We start from the raw sequence: 12,845 nt of genomic DNA, 5'->3' as shown, positions 1-12,845 counted from the left end.
CGCTTATAAATACCACTCCCCTCATAAGAATTTGTGTATCTTATCTCTCTCCCTCTCTTTTTAACACACACAAACACATCACAAAGACGCACACACGTACACATAGACACAGAAAGACAGGCAGGCACACGCATGCACGCACGCACGCACACACACACACACACACACACACACACACACACACACGCGCGCGCGCGCGCGGTCACTCACTGAAAATATGTTTTTTATAAAGCATTTTAATTCCGTGAAAAGTAAATATGCGCCGAAATGGCTGCAATCTACTGGCCGTATAAAATTTCATCTCACATGGCATCACTGCAGAGCGCCTAGAACTGTACCAACGGAATATGCGCGATATAAGACTCATTGATTGATTGATATACGACAGAGGGAGTGAACTTAACACATGCTGTAGTTGCGCTAGAAAAGAATGAATGTGTCCTTTTCGTGAAAAAATCAAAAAAAATCAAAGTCCAGTGAACCGAACTGTTTACTCGCGAAGTAGTGTGCTTTTAAACGCGAATGATCTAAACAAATAAATTAAAAAAACTTGAGCAGTGGAAGTAACTATTCTTCTCTAGTCTGTTATATTTTACAGCTGACTTTCAGCTGGACGAACGAAATTCGCAGAAAAAACCATTTGGTAATAAAACATTCCTTTCAAATATGGATCACTGAGTGCATTAGGCCTGAGATCATTTTAAAGGAATGAAAACAGAACATTACTGAGTGAAAAAAGACACACCAAAGATGTTTTCGGGGGGCTTAGACAAGTATGCTTCTTCGTCATTTGTAATCTCCAGAATGCCTGCCCATTCCACTCGTGTTTAGAAAATAAATGCATACATAAATGCATAAACAAATGCATACATAAATAAATATTAAACAAAAAAAACCAAAAAAATAAAAAATAAAAATATAAAAATAAAATAAATAAAAAATACATAAATAACTAAATAACTAACTATATAACTAACTAAATAAATAAAAATACTGAAACATTTGCAAACTAAGAAATAAAGACATGAATGAGCAAATAATTATGCGGAAACAATCACCACAGTAATAAATAATGCAATTAAACCGTCAATGGAGAAACATTTGTTATACCACGACACTATACGCCGTGGTTTTATCACAGCCAAATCCGGTAAGAAATAATACTGTGATTTTGTTATGTCAATGTTTTCTTCGCATAGTTCAATATGAATCATTGGTGCTCTTCGTGCGTATGGTAGGTACAATCTTGGGTGCTTTATTTACCCAAAACGTCATGCGTATTTGTGACCCTCCACCACGAAATGAGTCGCATGTCACCTTTGCATGATTTTCATATTTTTACATTTTCCTAAAGAGTTTTTTTATGCTCTATCCAGTGGTGAAAACCGTTTTAGAAAAGAGCGAAAACTGTTTGAGTTATAAGCTTGTGACTAAGGTGACCCTCACACTGTTACTAGACACCCACCGGACTTATATTATGCCTAGCGCAGAACCGCGCGAGGTGACATGCGACTCATTTCGTGGTGGAGGGTCACATTTATTACGCTTTTTGAATGGGTTGTCCCTTTGGAACAAGAGTCTGACCAAGGGGGGAGACGATGCAATTTTTGTTCATAAACTTGTTTTCATCATCCCCATTTCATTTTTACCCATGCTTAGTTCAAGAAAGCATAACGAATTGTTCACAGACCTACTTATTATTACTTAACACGCTTTCTGCGCGATTCTCTGGCCTAGCACACAGAAAGACGAGCAGCATTTCATGTGTATCACGTCCATCTTTTAGATGCTATACACAAGCCTCTGTGTTGTATATTTTGCTCTTGCTACTGGAGAGTGGGAGACCAAGAAGTTTTTTGGGGGTCATCTGTACTGAATCTACTGATCCTTACAAATATAAGTTCGCAATTTAGAGTTTTGGCACATAAGCAGGCTCCTTGTTTTAGACGTTTTAACCAAGCAACGTACGGTCGTCAATGCTGCTTCTCGGTTGTATGTAAGGTTGCCTAATAGTCATGTCTGCTCAATTTGATGAACTGTGGGGCAGACACATAATTATAGGAGAAAAACGTTGACCAGTTAAAGGTCCTCAACAGCCAAGGCGCCTGAGTGAAAAAGAATAAAAATGAGGTCGAGAGTGTATGTCGGTCACAGGCAAAAGAGACGGCTTGATGCTCTGCAGTTTTGAGCTATTAATACTCTTGTCCTGCAAAGTTCAAGGTTTGAATTTTAAAGACAAATGTCAAGGCCACTAGTTGGAGAAAAGTCAAGGACCAAGGTTGGCATTCGAGAACAAGTTGACATGCCCCATGTCAGTCCCATGTGAAGGTCATGCTCGATCAGAGATCAAAACGAAGTCCAAGACCAAAATCGCAGGTCTGAAAATCAAGGTCACTATTCCAATATGGCTCAAGTTCGCAGATCGAGGTTTGACTTTCAGGACAGAGTAACATTCCAAAGTAAACGTCATTGTTAAACCCCAAAAAAGAGAGAAAACATGGTCAAGATCAGAGATCGAGTTCCTCCCTGAGGGGGTGTGAGATGATTCGTCGATGGATGAGGATGAAGAGCGGGACATAGGTGACGAAGTCCAGGAAGTCGACGACGCCTCGCTTCTCTCGGTTGAACTTGGTCAGTACCTGTAACAAACACACACTTATGGTTTGAACGTCGGGTTAGAAGAGTTTTGCAAAACATACACACAAAACAAATGTAGTATGTATATGTACATAACGGGTTTTATTTTCATTTATCAAAACCCGTTACTTTTCTGATGGATAAACATGTCAAATTAGATATGTTGTATAAACGCTGCTTCTGAATTGAAGTATTAGGATACCAGAAAGAAAGGCTAAACCCAAGTGTCTGGAACCAAACTTCCGCCCTTGTGGCAAAGCAAGGTCACAGACACAGATGCAGATAAATAAACAGAAACAAAGAAACATAGCCAGATCAATAGAAACACAACCTCTCTCGCTCAGTCTCAATCAATCCTAGTTATCTAAACCGCTATGAAAGTGCCAACATCTAACCGGTCACTATCACTCGTAATAAAATAAAAGGGTCGTAATTAACCCAAACTCACAAATCTTGTGTGTTCTGGAGTTAGCCCCCCTGCAGTCAGTTCCACCGCAAGGCGGTCAGCAGTGGCTCCACCTCGCGGCGCTAAGTCGTCATCCTCTAGAAACTGGAACAGCTCCTGTGTAGAAAAAAACACAAAGTATGAAGAATGTGTGTGTGTGTGTGTGTGTGTGTGTGTGTGTGTGTGTGTGTGTGTGTGTGTGTTTGTGTGTGTGTGTGTCTGTGTGTGTCTGTGTGTGTGTACCTGCGTGCCTGCGAGCGTGCGCACAAACATGGCGATTGCATAATTCATTAGGCAAAGAAGGAAATGGAGAAGTGAAACTGGATCGCTGCTCAACAGAGTAGTATTCTGAGATGATAGTGCGATCATGTAATACAAGGCACGAACACCAAAATGCTCAAACAACTCACCTTCGTTATTAACAACCTGATTATTGTGATTTGTTGCTTATCATGATATATGTGAACTTTTCCATGAAATCTAGTAATATTGAACAGCTTCTTGGATTTTTTCCCCCCACATAGGTTATGTACATTGTGGAAAATTAAAAGTCAACTTGATAAGAAGAACAATCGCACACAAGCAATATCATAAACTATCTCACCCGACACTTCTCCATCTTGACGTCCAGAGCGTTGTAGTCTGTGTTGTTGATCATTTTTCGTATAACAGGGCTGCACACACAGGACATCATGTTTGACGCATTGATGGTTTAACTTCATCATCTTTAAGGCAATTTAAACGCAAATAAACGCACACGTGCACGTACGCGCACACACACACACACACACACACACACACACACACACACACACACACACGCACGCACACACACACACACACTCACACACACTCACACACACATACTCTAACTCATGCACACACACACACACACACACACACACACACACACGCACGCACGCACACGCACACACGCACGCACACACACACACACATACTCTAACTCATGCACACACACACTCACAGACATTCTCTAATACATACACCAACACACATGCATTCTACTCACTCTAACTGCGTGACTTTTTCAGACAAGGCAGCAATGACGCTGAAGAGGCGGAAGTTGATGGACGACCTTGCTGGCAGATTCAGTACCTGGAAAGGACAAATGACACATCAGTGCCCCTACTTACATGACAAACAAATCAATTCATTGAATGCGTAAAAGCAGAACAATTCTGCACAATGTACGCAGTCGTTATTGCTTGCACGGCAAAATATCCTTGGCACAAAGGGTCAAAATCCAAAAAATAAGCCCTTAAAAAAATAAGGCCTTATTTGTGAAAATATGCCCATATTTTTGAAAATAAGCCCTTATTTCTAAAATAAGGCCTTATTTTCCATTATTAAGGCCTTAAATCTTTAAGCCCTTAAAAAAATATGGGCATAAAAAATAAGCCCTTATTTGAAAATAAGGCCTTACGAGAAATAAGGCCTTATTTCTGTAAGGCCTTAATAAAAATAAGGGCATAAAAAATAAGGGCATAAAAAATATGGGCATAAAAAAATAAGGGCATAAAAAATAAGGCCTTATTTTTTTGACCAATCATGAAGCTGAATAGAATTCGGCTGCGCTGCTCATGCGCAGAGATCTCATAAGAAACATGGCGAATGGGGGGTTCAGAGATTGTAATGAAGTTTATTGCAACGGCCACAGATAAAAGCACATTTTAGCCAATTTTCAATTTTTTTCACGTAAACCGATCACTAATGGTTAAAAAAAACAAATAAAAGGAGTCCCGTGACGCACTTGACCTGGAAAGAATGATTTTAATACAATGCGAAAGATTTCATCATCATGTACTTTGTTGTCGTTCTGCTGATTGATATGTCTCCAATCGTTAAATCGTTTTTCACGGGTGAGTAAAATCTTGTGTCAACCGGGAGATTTAAAAGATTCCCTCATAGACAGATGCCCTTCGTCTTTGGCAGTCGACTAAACAACGAAAATCTCGTTCAAATCGAGGAACATCCGCACGCCAAAACGACACAGAAAAGATTCGTGTATGCCAAGAGATGGCAAACTCACGTTATAGAGAAAGAAGAACTCTTTCTGTGTCAGCAGGTGACCGTTGATCTGTTGCAAGGCGTCCTCAACTTCCTCAAGGTTCATCTCATAATCCTGTAACAAGGAGCCAAATGAGAAGAAGAAAAAACATACACCATCCACACAACAACAACAACAAAAAAGAAAAACAAGAGTTACATGCACCATCTTTGTTGTCATTTATAAACAAACGGTATTCCTGTCGTTGATATCAAAATTGACGTATTCCGGAAATAACTCTGTCGGGTTTGTATGGGTTGTGAAAGAGTGAATGCCCTTGCTTTTAGTGTGACAAACAATCCACGGCCCAATTACTAGCGAGGAGGAGGGGGAGGCGGGGTGTGTCCTGAAACACGTGGACACAGAGCACGTGTGGATTGTTTGTCTCACTAAAAGCAAGGGTATTCACTCTTTCACAACCCATGACAACCCGAAAGAGTTACTTTCGAGCATCGTCTATTGTCGACGTCATCGCCATCACCTCTATTGTCGACGTCATCGCCATCACCTCTATTGTCGACGTCATCGCCATCACCTCTATTGTCGACGTCATCGCCATCACCTCTATTGTCGACGTCATCGCCATCACCTCTATTTTCTTTCAAGTCTAGACCCCCAGGATCTGGACTGTCATCACGCACTCAGTCAGAGAAACAGAGAGACAGTCTCAACACACACACACACAATTACATGCTGTAACAAAAAAAGACACGCGCCGACACATACACAGAGATAGGCAAACAGGCACGAAAGCAAATCTAACGAGGGCAGTCTTGAAAGTCAAACTGAGTTGGGACGGACATATGTGACCCTCCACCACGGAATGAGTCGCATGTCACCTTTGCATGATTTTCATATTTTTTACATTTTCTTAAAGAGTTTTTTATGCTCTATCCAGTGGTGAAAACCGATTTAGAAAAGAGCGCAAACTGTTTGAGTTATAAGCCTGTGACTAAGGTGACCCTCACACTGTTACCAGACACTCCCCGGACTTATAGTAAGCCTAGCGCAGAACCGCGCGAGGTGACATGCGACTCATTTCGTGGCGGAGGGTCACATATAGACAAACCGGACACGGAGTGTTTGGGTGAAAGCTACATCGATTTCGGGAATAGAAAAGGACAAACAGACAGGTAGACGAACAACGACCAGCTACATAGAAAGACGCCGTCTCAGCTGATCAACGTACATACAGCCAGACATACAGACAGACATACAGACGTAGACAGACATACAGACAGACATACATACAGACAGAGAGGGACACAGAGGAAGAGTGGCAGACAGACAGACAGAAACATATAAAACAGGTAGATAAACACATTGCCAGATATGCAAACAGACAAACAGACAGACCGACAAACAGATAGATAGACAGACAGACAGCCAGCCAGCCAGCCAGACAGACAGCCAGCCAGCCAGCCAGACAGACAGTCAGACATACAGCAGACAGACAGACAGACAGACAGTCAGACATACAGCAGACAGACAGACAGCCAGCCAGCCAGCCAGACAGACAGACAGACAGACAGACAACCAGACATCCATCCATCCATCCAACCAGACAGACAGATAACCAGACAGACATCCATCCATCCATCCAACCAGACAGACAGACAACCAGACAGACATCCATACATCCATCCAACCAGACAAACAGACAGACAGGCAGATAGTCAGTCAGACAGACAAACATACATACAGACAGACAGACAGACAGATAGACAAACAGACAGACTTACAGGGTCAGGGTGCAAGCGGTTGTAGAGTTCACTTTGCTGTCTCCTGAACTGGGACGGTTTGTGGTTGACCTCTTGTTGAGCAAAGTAGTGGTTCATACAGAACGCGTCTGTTAGCAGTTTATCTCCTGCATGTTAGAAACCCAAAATCACCCTGTTTAATACGAACAAAATGTTAAAAAAAACCTAAAAAACTAAAACAACAACAAAGCCGACAAAATACATAGACACAATATTCTAGACAGGCAAGCACTTGATACAATTGGCATTTGGCATTAATTTTTTCCTCGTCCATTTTGGGAGCGAAACGAAGACAAGTCACAGTACCAGTTATCATCGATGTTCGTCTCTCGTGTCTCTTGCTTGCCAATAGGTCTAAGTCCTTGTGCTTCGTTTTGTTAAAAATAAGCGACCCAGAAACTTAACATTTCCAGTTTGTTTTACGCTAATGATACTACCGTCTTCGCAACACTAGCTTAAATTACACCGGCACGCCTAGCGTCCGCCCCGTGATCGGGAGGTCGTGGGTTCGAACCCCGGCCGTGTCATACCTAAGACTTTAAAATTGGCAATCTAGTGGCTGCTCCGCCTAGCGTCTGCCATTATGGGGTTAGTGCTAGGACTGGTTGGCCCGGTGTCAGAATAATGTGACTGGGTGAGACATGAAGCCTGTGCTGCGACTTCTGTCTTGTGTGTGGCGCACGTTATATGTCAAAGCAGCACCGCCCTGATATGGCCCTTCGTGGTCGGCTGGGCGTCAAGCAAACAAACAAACAAAAAAAGCTAAAATTACCTGACTGGCAATGGGCATACATTTCATAAGTTTTTCAACATCTCAAAATGAAATGTTTCACTGTCGCAGAGACCTTGCAATTTGCTGGAGGTTTGTTTGTTTGTTTGTTTGCTTAACGCCCAGCCGACCACGAAGGGCCATATCAGGGCGGTGCTGCTTTGACATATAACGTGCGCCACACACAAGACAGAAGTCGCAGCACAGGCTTCATGTCTCACCCAGTCACATTATTCTGACACCGGACCAACCAGTCCTAGCACTAACCCCATAATACCAGACGCCAGGCGGAGCAGCCACTAGATTGCCAATTTTAAAGTCTTAGGTATGACCCGGCCGGGGTTCGAACCCACGACCTCCCGATCACGGGGCGGACGCCTTACCACTAGGCCAACCGTGCCGGTAATTTGCTGGAGGTCATGTTGCATACTTTGTTAACCAGTAAGGATTACATTGGTGTAAATTGTGTCTCGAACATTGCGTTATGTAAAGGCTTTACATTACATTACATCACACACACAGTGGGACAATTACAACACACAGGGAATGAGGGTGGGGGGGGTGGTGTTCATGGCTTGGTAGTCGCAGTATCAAAAATATGTGTACAGGAAAAAGAACCTGAGGGTTACATCAAAACATGCATATACATGCGCCAATCCTTGAAAAATGTATCTAGTGTCTTATTCATAGCTGTGTTGTACTTTTCCCAAATAATTCTTTGCTTATAATTTCTATTAAATGTCTGAAAATGAGGGATCTTTTTGTTCATTTTGGAAATATATATGTGATGTTTGGCACAAATTACAAACACATCATTATGTCTCACTCACCGGCCAGCTCTTGAAGTCGCTGAGAGACGTCACTGATCTTCTCTCGCGCACGCCCTATTTCCAGTTCTGTTTGATGAACTTCCGGTTCACGTCGTAGCTGAAAGAAAGAAAAACAAGTCGCGTAAGGCGAAAATACAACATTTAGTCAAGTAGCTGTCGAACTCACAGAATGAAACTGAACGCAATGCAACGCAGCAAGACCGTATACTCGTAGCATCGTCAGTCCACCGCGCACGGCAAAGGCAGTGATATTGACAAGAAGAGCGGGGTAGTAGTTGCGCTGAGAAGGATAGCACGCTTTTCTGTACCTCTCTTCGTTTTAACTTTCTGAGCGTGTTTTTAATCCAAACATATCATATCTATATGTTTTTGGAATCAGGAACCGACAAGAAATAAGATGAAGGTGTTTTTAAATTGATTTAGACAATTTAATGTTGATAATAATTTTTATATTTTTAATTTTCAGAGCTTGTTTTTAATCCAAATATAACATATTTATATATTTTTGGAATCAGAAAATGATAAAGAATAAAATGTACGTAAATTTGGATCGTTTTACAAAAAAGATAATTTTTTTACAATTTTCAGATTTTTAATGACCAAACTCACTCATTAGTTTTTAAGCCACCAAGCTGAAATGCAATACCAAACCCCGGCCTTCGTCGAAGATTACTTGACCAAAATTTCAACCAATTTGGTTGAAAAATGAGAGCGTGACAGTGCCGCCTCAACTTTCACGAAAAGCCGGATATGACGTCATCAAAGACATTTATAGAAAAAATGAAAACAACGTATGGGGATTTCATACCCAGGAACTCTCATGTCAAATTTCATAAAGATCGGTCCAGTAGTTTAGTCTGAATCGTTCTACACACACACACAGACAGACAGACAGACACACACACACACACACACACACACACACACACACACACACACACACACACACACATACACCACGACCCTCGTCTCGATTCCCCCCTCTACGTTAAAATATTTAGTCAAAACTTGACTAAATATAAAAACACTTACCACCACTGGATTCTCGAAGCAGCATACATTTTTTGTTTAAATAAAGTTCATTTTAGTTTATTTCATACACACCGTTTCAGTCACAGTTGGAAAATGGATCCGTTCGGAACTAAATGTTTCGCCCAAAAAACCTTAGACAAAGATTGCAGGTAGACAGAGTCTAAATGTCCATTATAGTGAATATTACAGACATTTTTCTTGTATTCTCTTTGATTTCGTTTGATATTCGTGTACTTCTTTCAAAGAAGGTGGAAAGTTAACATTTGTTGATTTCTACCTCGCGAAGTAAAGTCAAGGAAGACTACTTGAACTTTTTTTAGTAAGATTTTAACATTTTGTTCTTCACATTCATCTTATTTTAATTTTCATTACTTCACTCCCCCGTAATAGCATCACTGGAAAATTCGGGTCGCTCCCTCCGAGTGGAAAGCTAGCAGCAACAAGAGTCGCACTACCCAGGTGCTTGCGTGTTAAGGCGCAATAGGCAACCCGGTCGCATTTGTGTCAGAGTGACCGAGGTCTTTTACGTGCCGAAATGGTGACACGAGGGTGGGACAACGATACCATCTCTGAATCATGACATAACAAGAAATTCCTCCGAGGTAGGAAAAACACCCCCGTCCTTACCATTCTCACTGCCACCAACTGAGAAGGTTATTTCCCTTTGACCATTAATATGTCCCTCTATAAGTCCTTGTAGAATCTTAATCCACCAATAACTCCCTAACCGTGTGTTTGACTGGTCCCAATTTTTGTAAGGACCGTCTCAGGAATGTATAGAACCTGTTCACCAAGTTTGGTGACGATCGGTCCGTTCATTCTTGAGATCTATATGCGAACACAAACACACAAACAAACAAACAAACAAACAAACACATCGACCGAATCCTATACACACCCCTATACCGGGGGTGTAAAAATGACCCGTGTCCGTCTCAGCCTGGATTCGAAACTGTGACCCGACGATCAGAAGTCCCGTTTGTTTTTTTACCAACTGAGCTAAGAGACCCATACAAAACATTCAGCTCGTTGCCGTGCTGCCATGTGTTAGAATATGAATTCGAATGAAATCTATTTCAACCAAAGACTTGACAGGACTCACCGCTGCCAACATCTTGTCGTCCAGTCTGGCCAAGATGACGTCATCCGTGATGTCCTCATGTCTCAGCTTCACAGCAGGAGTGATCGGTTTGCTCTTGGACTGAAAGAAAATAAAAGTTCATGAATGCATCTTTTTGGAATCAAAAAAGGGTAAACAACCAAACTTTACTCTAGACTGACTCGTTGATGAAACTAGTCATTTAAAATGTTCGTCAAAAGAGAGTAGTTAGCCGTTCAATGTATAACAAAATAACGTACTATATCATAATTATGGAGTGTCATACCTCATAATGCTAGACAATGTTCTGCACTACATTGCAATACATGTATATTCTCTGTTATTTGAGTCACATTCATAAATGTGTCTTCCTTCTTGGCTACTTTGATGGCTAACGGCGCGCGCACATGCGTCCGTGTGTGTGTCCGTATGTGTGTGTGTGTGTGTGTGTGTGTGTGTGTGTGTGTGTGTGTGCGTGCTTGCGTGCGTAAGTGCGTACATGCGTAAGTGCGTGCGTGTGTGTGTGCTGGCGCGTGCACGCGTACGCATTTGCTTGCGTGCTTCTGTATGTTTACGTGCATGTAGACACGACTTGCTCTCACCTTTTTACCCTTCTTTTTCCTCTTTGGGGTGTAGTCAGGGGCCGCAACTTCCGGAAATAATTCTCTCGCTTTTACCGCAACCTGCTTCGTGCGTTTGTCTGAAGAAATGTAAAAGTATTAACTCAGTACAAGCCCCCAAAAATGCGAAATAATGTAAAATGTCTATGAAAATGGGTATGTGAAGAATGGAAGAGGGTACTGCACAGTATGAGCGAGAGAGAAAGAGATAGAGGGGGAGAGAGAGAGAGAGAGAGAGAGAGAGGGGGGGGGGGTTATACAGGGAGGGGAAGGGGGCGGGAGAGAGAGAGAATGAGATATGGAAAGAGAGAGAGAGAGAGTGAAAGAGAGACAGACAGAGGGAGATAGAGAGATAGAAGAGAGAGGGAAAGTTACACAGAGAGAGAGAGTGTGTAATAGAGAGAGACAGAGAGAGAGAGAGATAGAGGGGGAGAGAGAGAGGGAGGGAGAGAGAGAGAGAGAGAGTGAAAGAGAGAGATAGAGAGATAAAAGAGATAGGGAAAGTTACAGAGAGAGAGAGAGTGTAATAGAGAGAGAGAGAGAGAGAGAGAGGGGGGGGGGTTATACAGGGAGGGGAAGGGGGCGGGAGAGAGAGAATGAGATATGGAAAGAGAAAGAGAGAGTGAAAGAGAGACAGACAGAGGGAGATAGAGAGATAGAAGAGAGAGGGAAAGTTACAGAGAGAGAGAGAGTGTGTGTAATAGAGAGGGACAGAGAGAGAGAGAGAGAGAGAGAGAGAGAGAGAGAGAGAGAGAGAGAGAGAGAGAGAGAGTGAAAGAGAGACAGATAGAGGGAGATAGAGAGATAGAAGAGATAGGGAAAGTTACAGAGAGAGAGAGTGTGTAATAGAGAGAGAGAGAGAGAGAGAGAGAGAGTGAAAGAGAGAGATATAGACAGAGAGAGAGAGTGATAGACAGACAGACAGACAGACAGGCAAGCAGAAACATAGCCAGAAAGAGCGAGAGAAGCATTAAAGCCAAGGATACACAGAGAAAATCAAAGGCATGAGAGACATGTTCGGCGTAGAAGAGAAGTACAACAGCAGCAACAACCAAAAGACATCAGAAGTCATACCATCCAATACTTGCAGCTCCGAAGACAGGTCCTCCAGTTTGTCATGCAAGGTATCTAGAGTGTAACACAATTTCTCCAGCTGTTGTTCCGGCAATGAAAGACCCTGCAATAAACATGGTCCATTTCACTTGTTGCTCGAAAACGGAAAACATTTACAAATTATCTTCGCTATGATATGCTATGCTATGCTATGCTATGCTATGCTGTGCTATGCTATGCTATGCTATGCTATGCTATGCTAACTTGGTTTTTCTGTCCCCAGAACTAGTGTCTATTTGGAACATGACGTGATTATATGCTAGGATAACAAGAAGAGCAAACGCTCGATCGAGTCACTTTCGCAGTTCTGAATATTATATGAGGCATCAGATGGACAGGAAGAAATTGCTATTCACAACACAATGAGTCACGTTCACATAAAATTTGAGCCCGGTCACTTTTATAGTTTCCGAGAAAAGCCCAACGTTAAGTTGTGTGTTGCCGAACAGAAAAGGCTAGTTATCTCCCTTGT

The 12,845-nt window shown here is 42.1% G+C and overlaps 1 protein-coding gene across 2 annotated transcripts in view; it reads right to left on the bottom strand.

Moving 5' to 3' along the window:
* Positions 1 to 218: 218 nt before the first annotated feature.
* The window catches only part of LOC138980349 (uncharacterized), a 133,522-nt gene continuing 120,895 nt past the window's right edge, over positions 219 to 12,845 (bottom strand). For both annotated transcript variants that reach the window (XM_070353217.1, XM_070353218.1), the window contains 10 exons: positions 12,335 to 12,437; positions 11,243 to 11,340; positions 10,644 to 10,742; positions 8,510 to 8,606; positions 6,893 to 7,017; positions 5,133 to 5,225; positions 4,113 to 4,198; positions 3,687 to 3,756; positions 3,086 to 3,199; positions 219 to 2,639 (listed from right to left, as the gene is read on the bottom strand). In XM_070353217.1, the coding sequence (XP_070209318.1) occupies positions 2,508 to 2,639; positions 3,086 to 3,199; positions 3,687 to 3,756; positions 4,113 to 4,198; positions 5,133 to 5,225; positions 6,893 to 7,017; positions 8,510 to 8,606; positions 10,644 to 10,742; positions 11,243 to 11,340; positions 12,335 to 12,437 (1,017 nt within the window). In that variant the 3' untranslated portion in view covers positions 219 to 2,507. The remainder of the gene's footprint in view (positions 2,640 to 3,085; positions 3,200 to 3,686; positions 3,757 to 4,112; positions 4,199 to 5,132; positions 5,226 to 6,892; positions 7,018 to 8,509; positions 8,607 to 10,643; positions 10,743 to 11,242; positions 11,341 to 12,334; positions 12,438 to 12,845) is intronic.

This window comes from Littorina saxatilis, linkage group LG11 (assembly GCF_037325665.1).
Source record: "Littorina saxatilis isolate snail1 linkage group LG11, US_GU_Lsax_2.0, whole genome shotgun sequence".
Classification (NCBI taxonomy): Eukaryota; Metazoa; Mollusca; class Gastropoda; order Littorinimorpha; family Littorinidae; genus Littorina; species Littorina saxatilis.
Note: the sequence above shows the minus strand (reverse complement) of the source record. Positions and strands in the feature narration are given on the sequence as shown.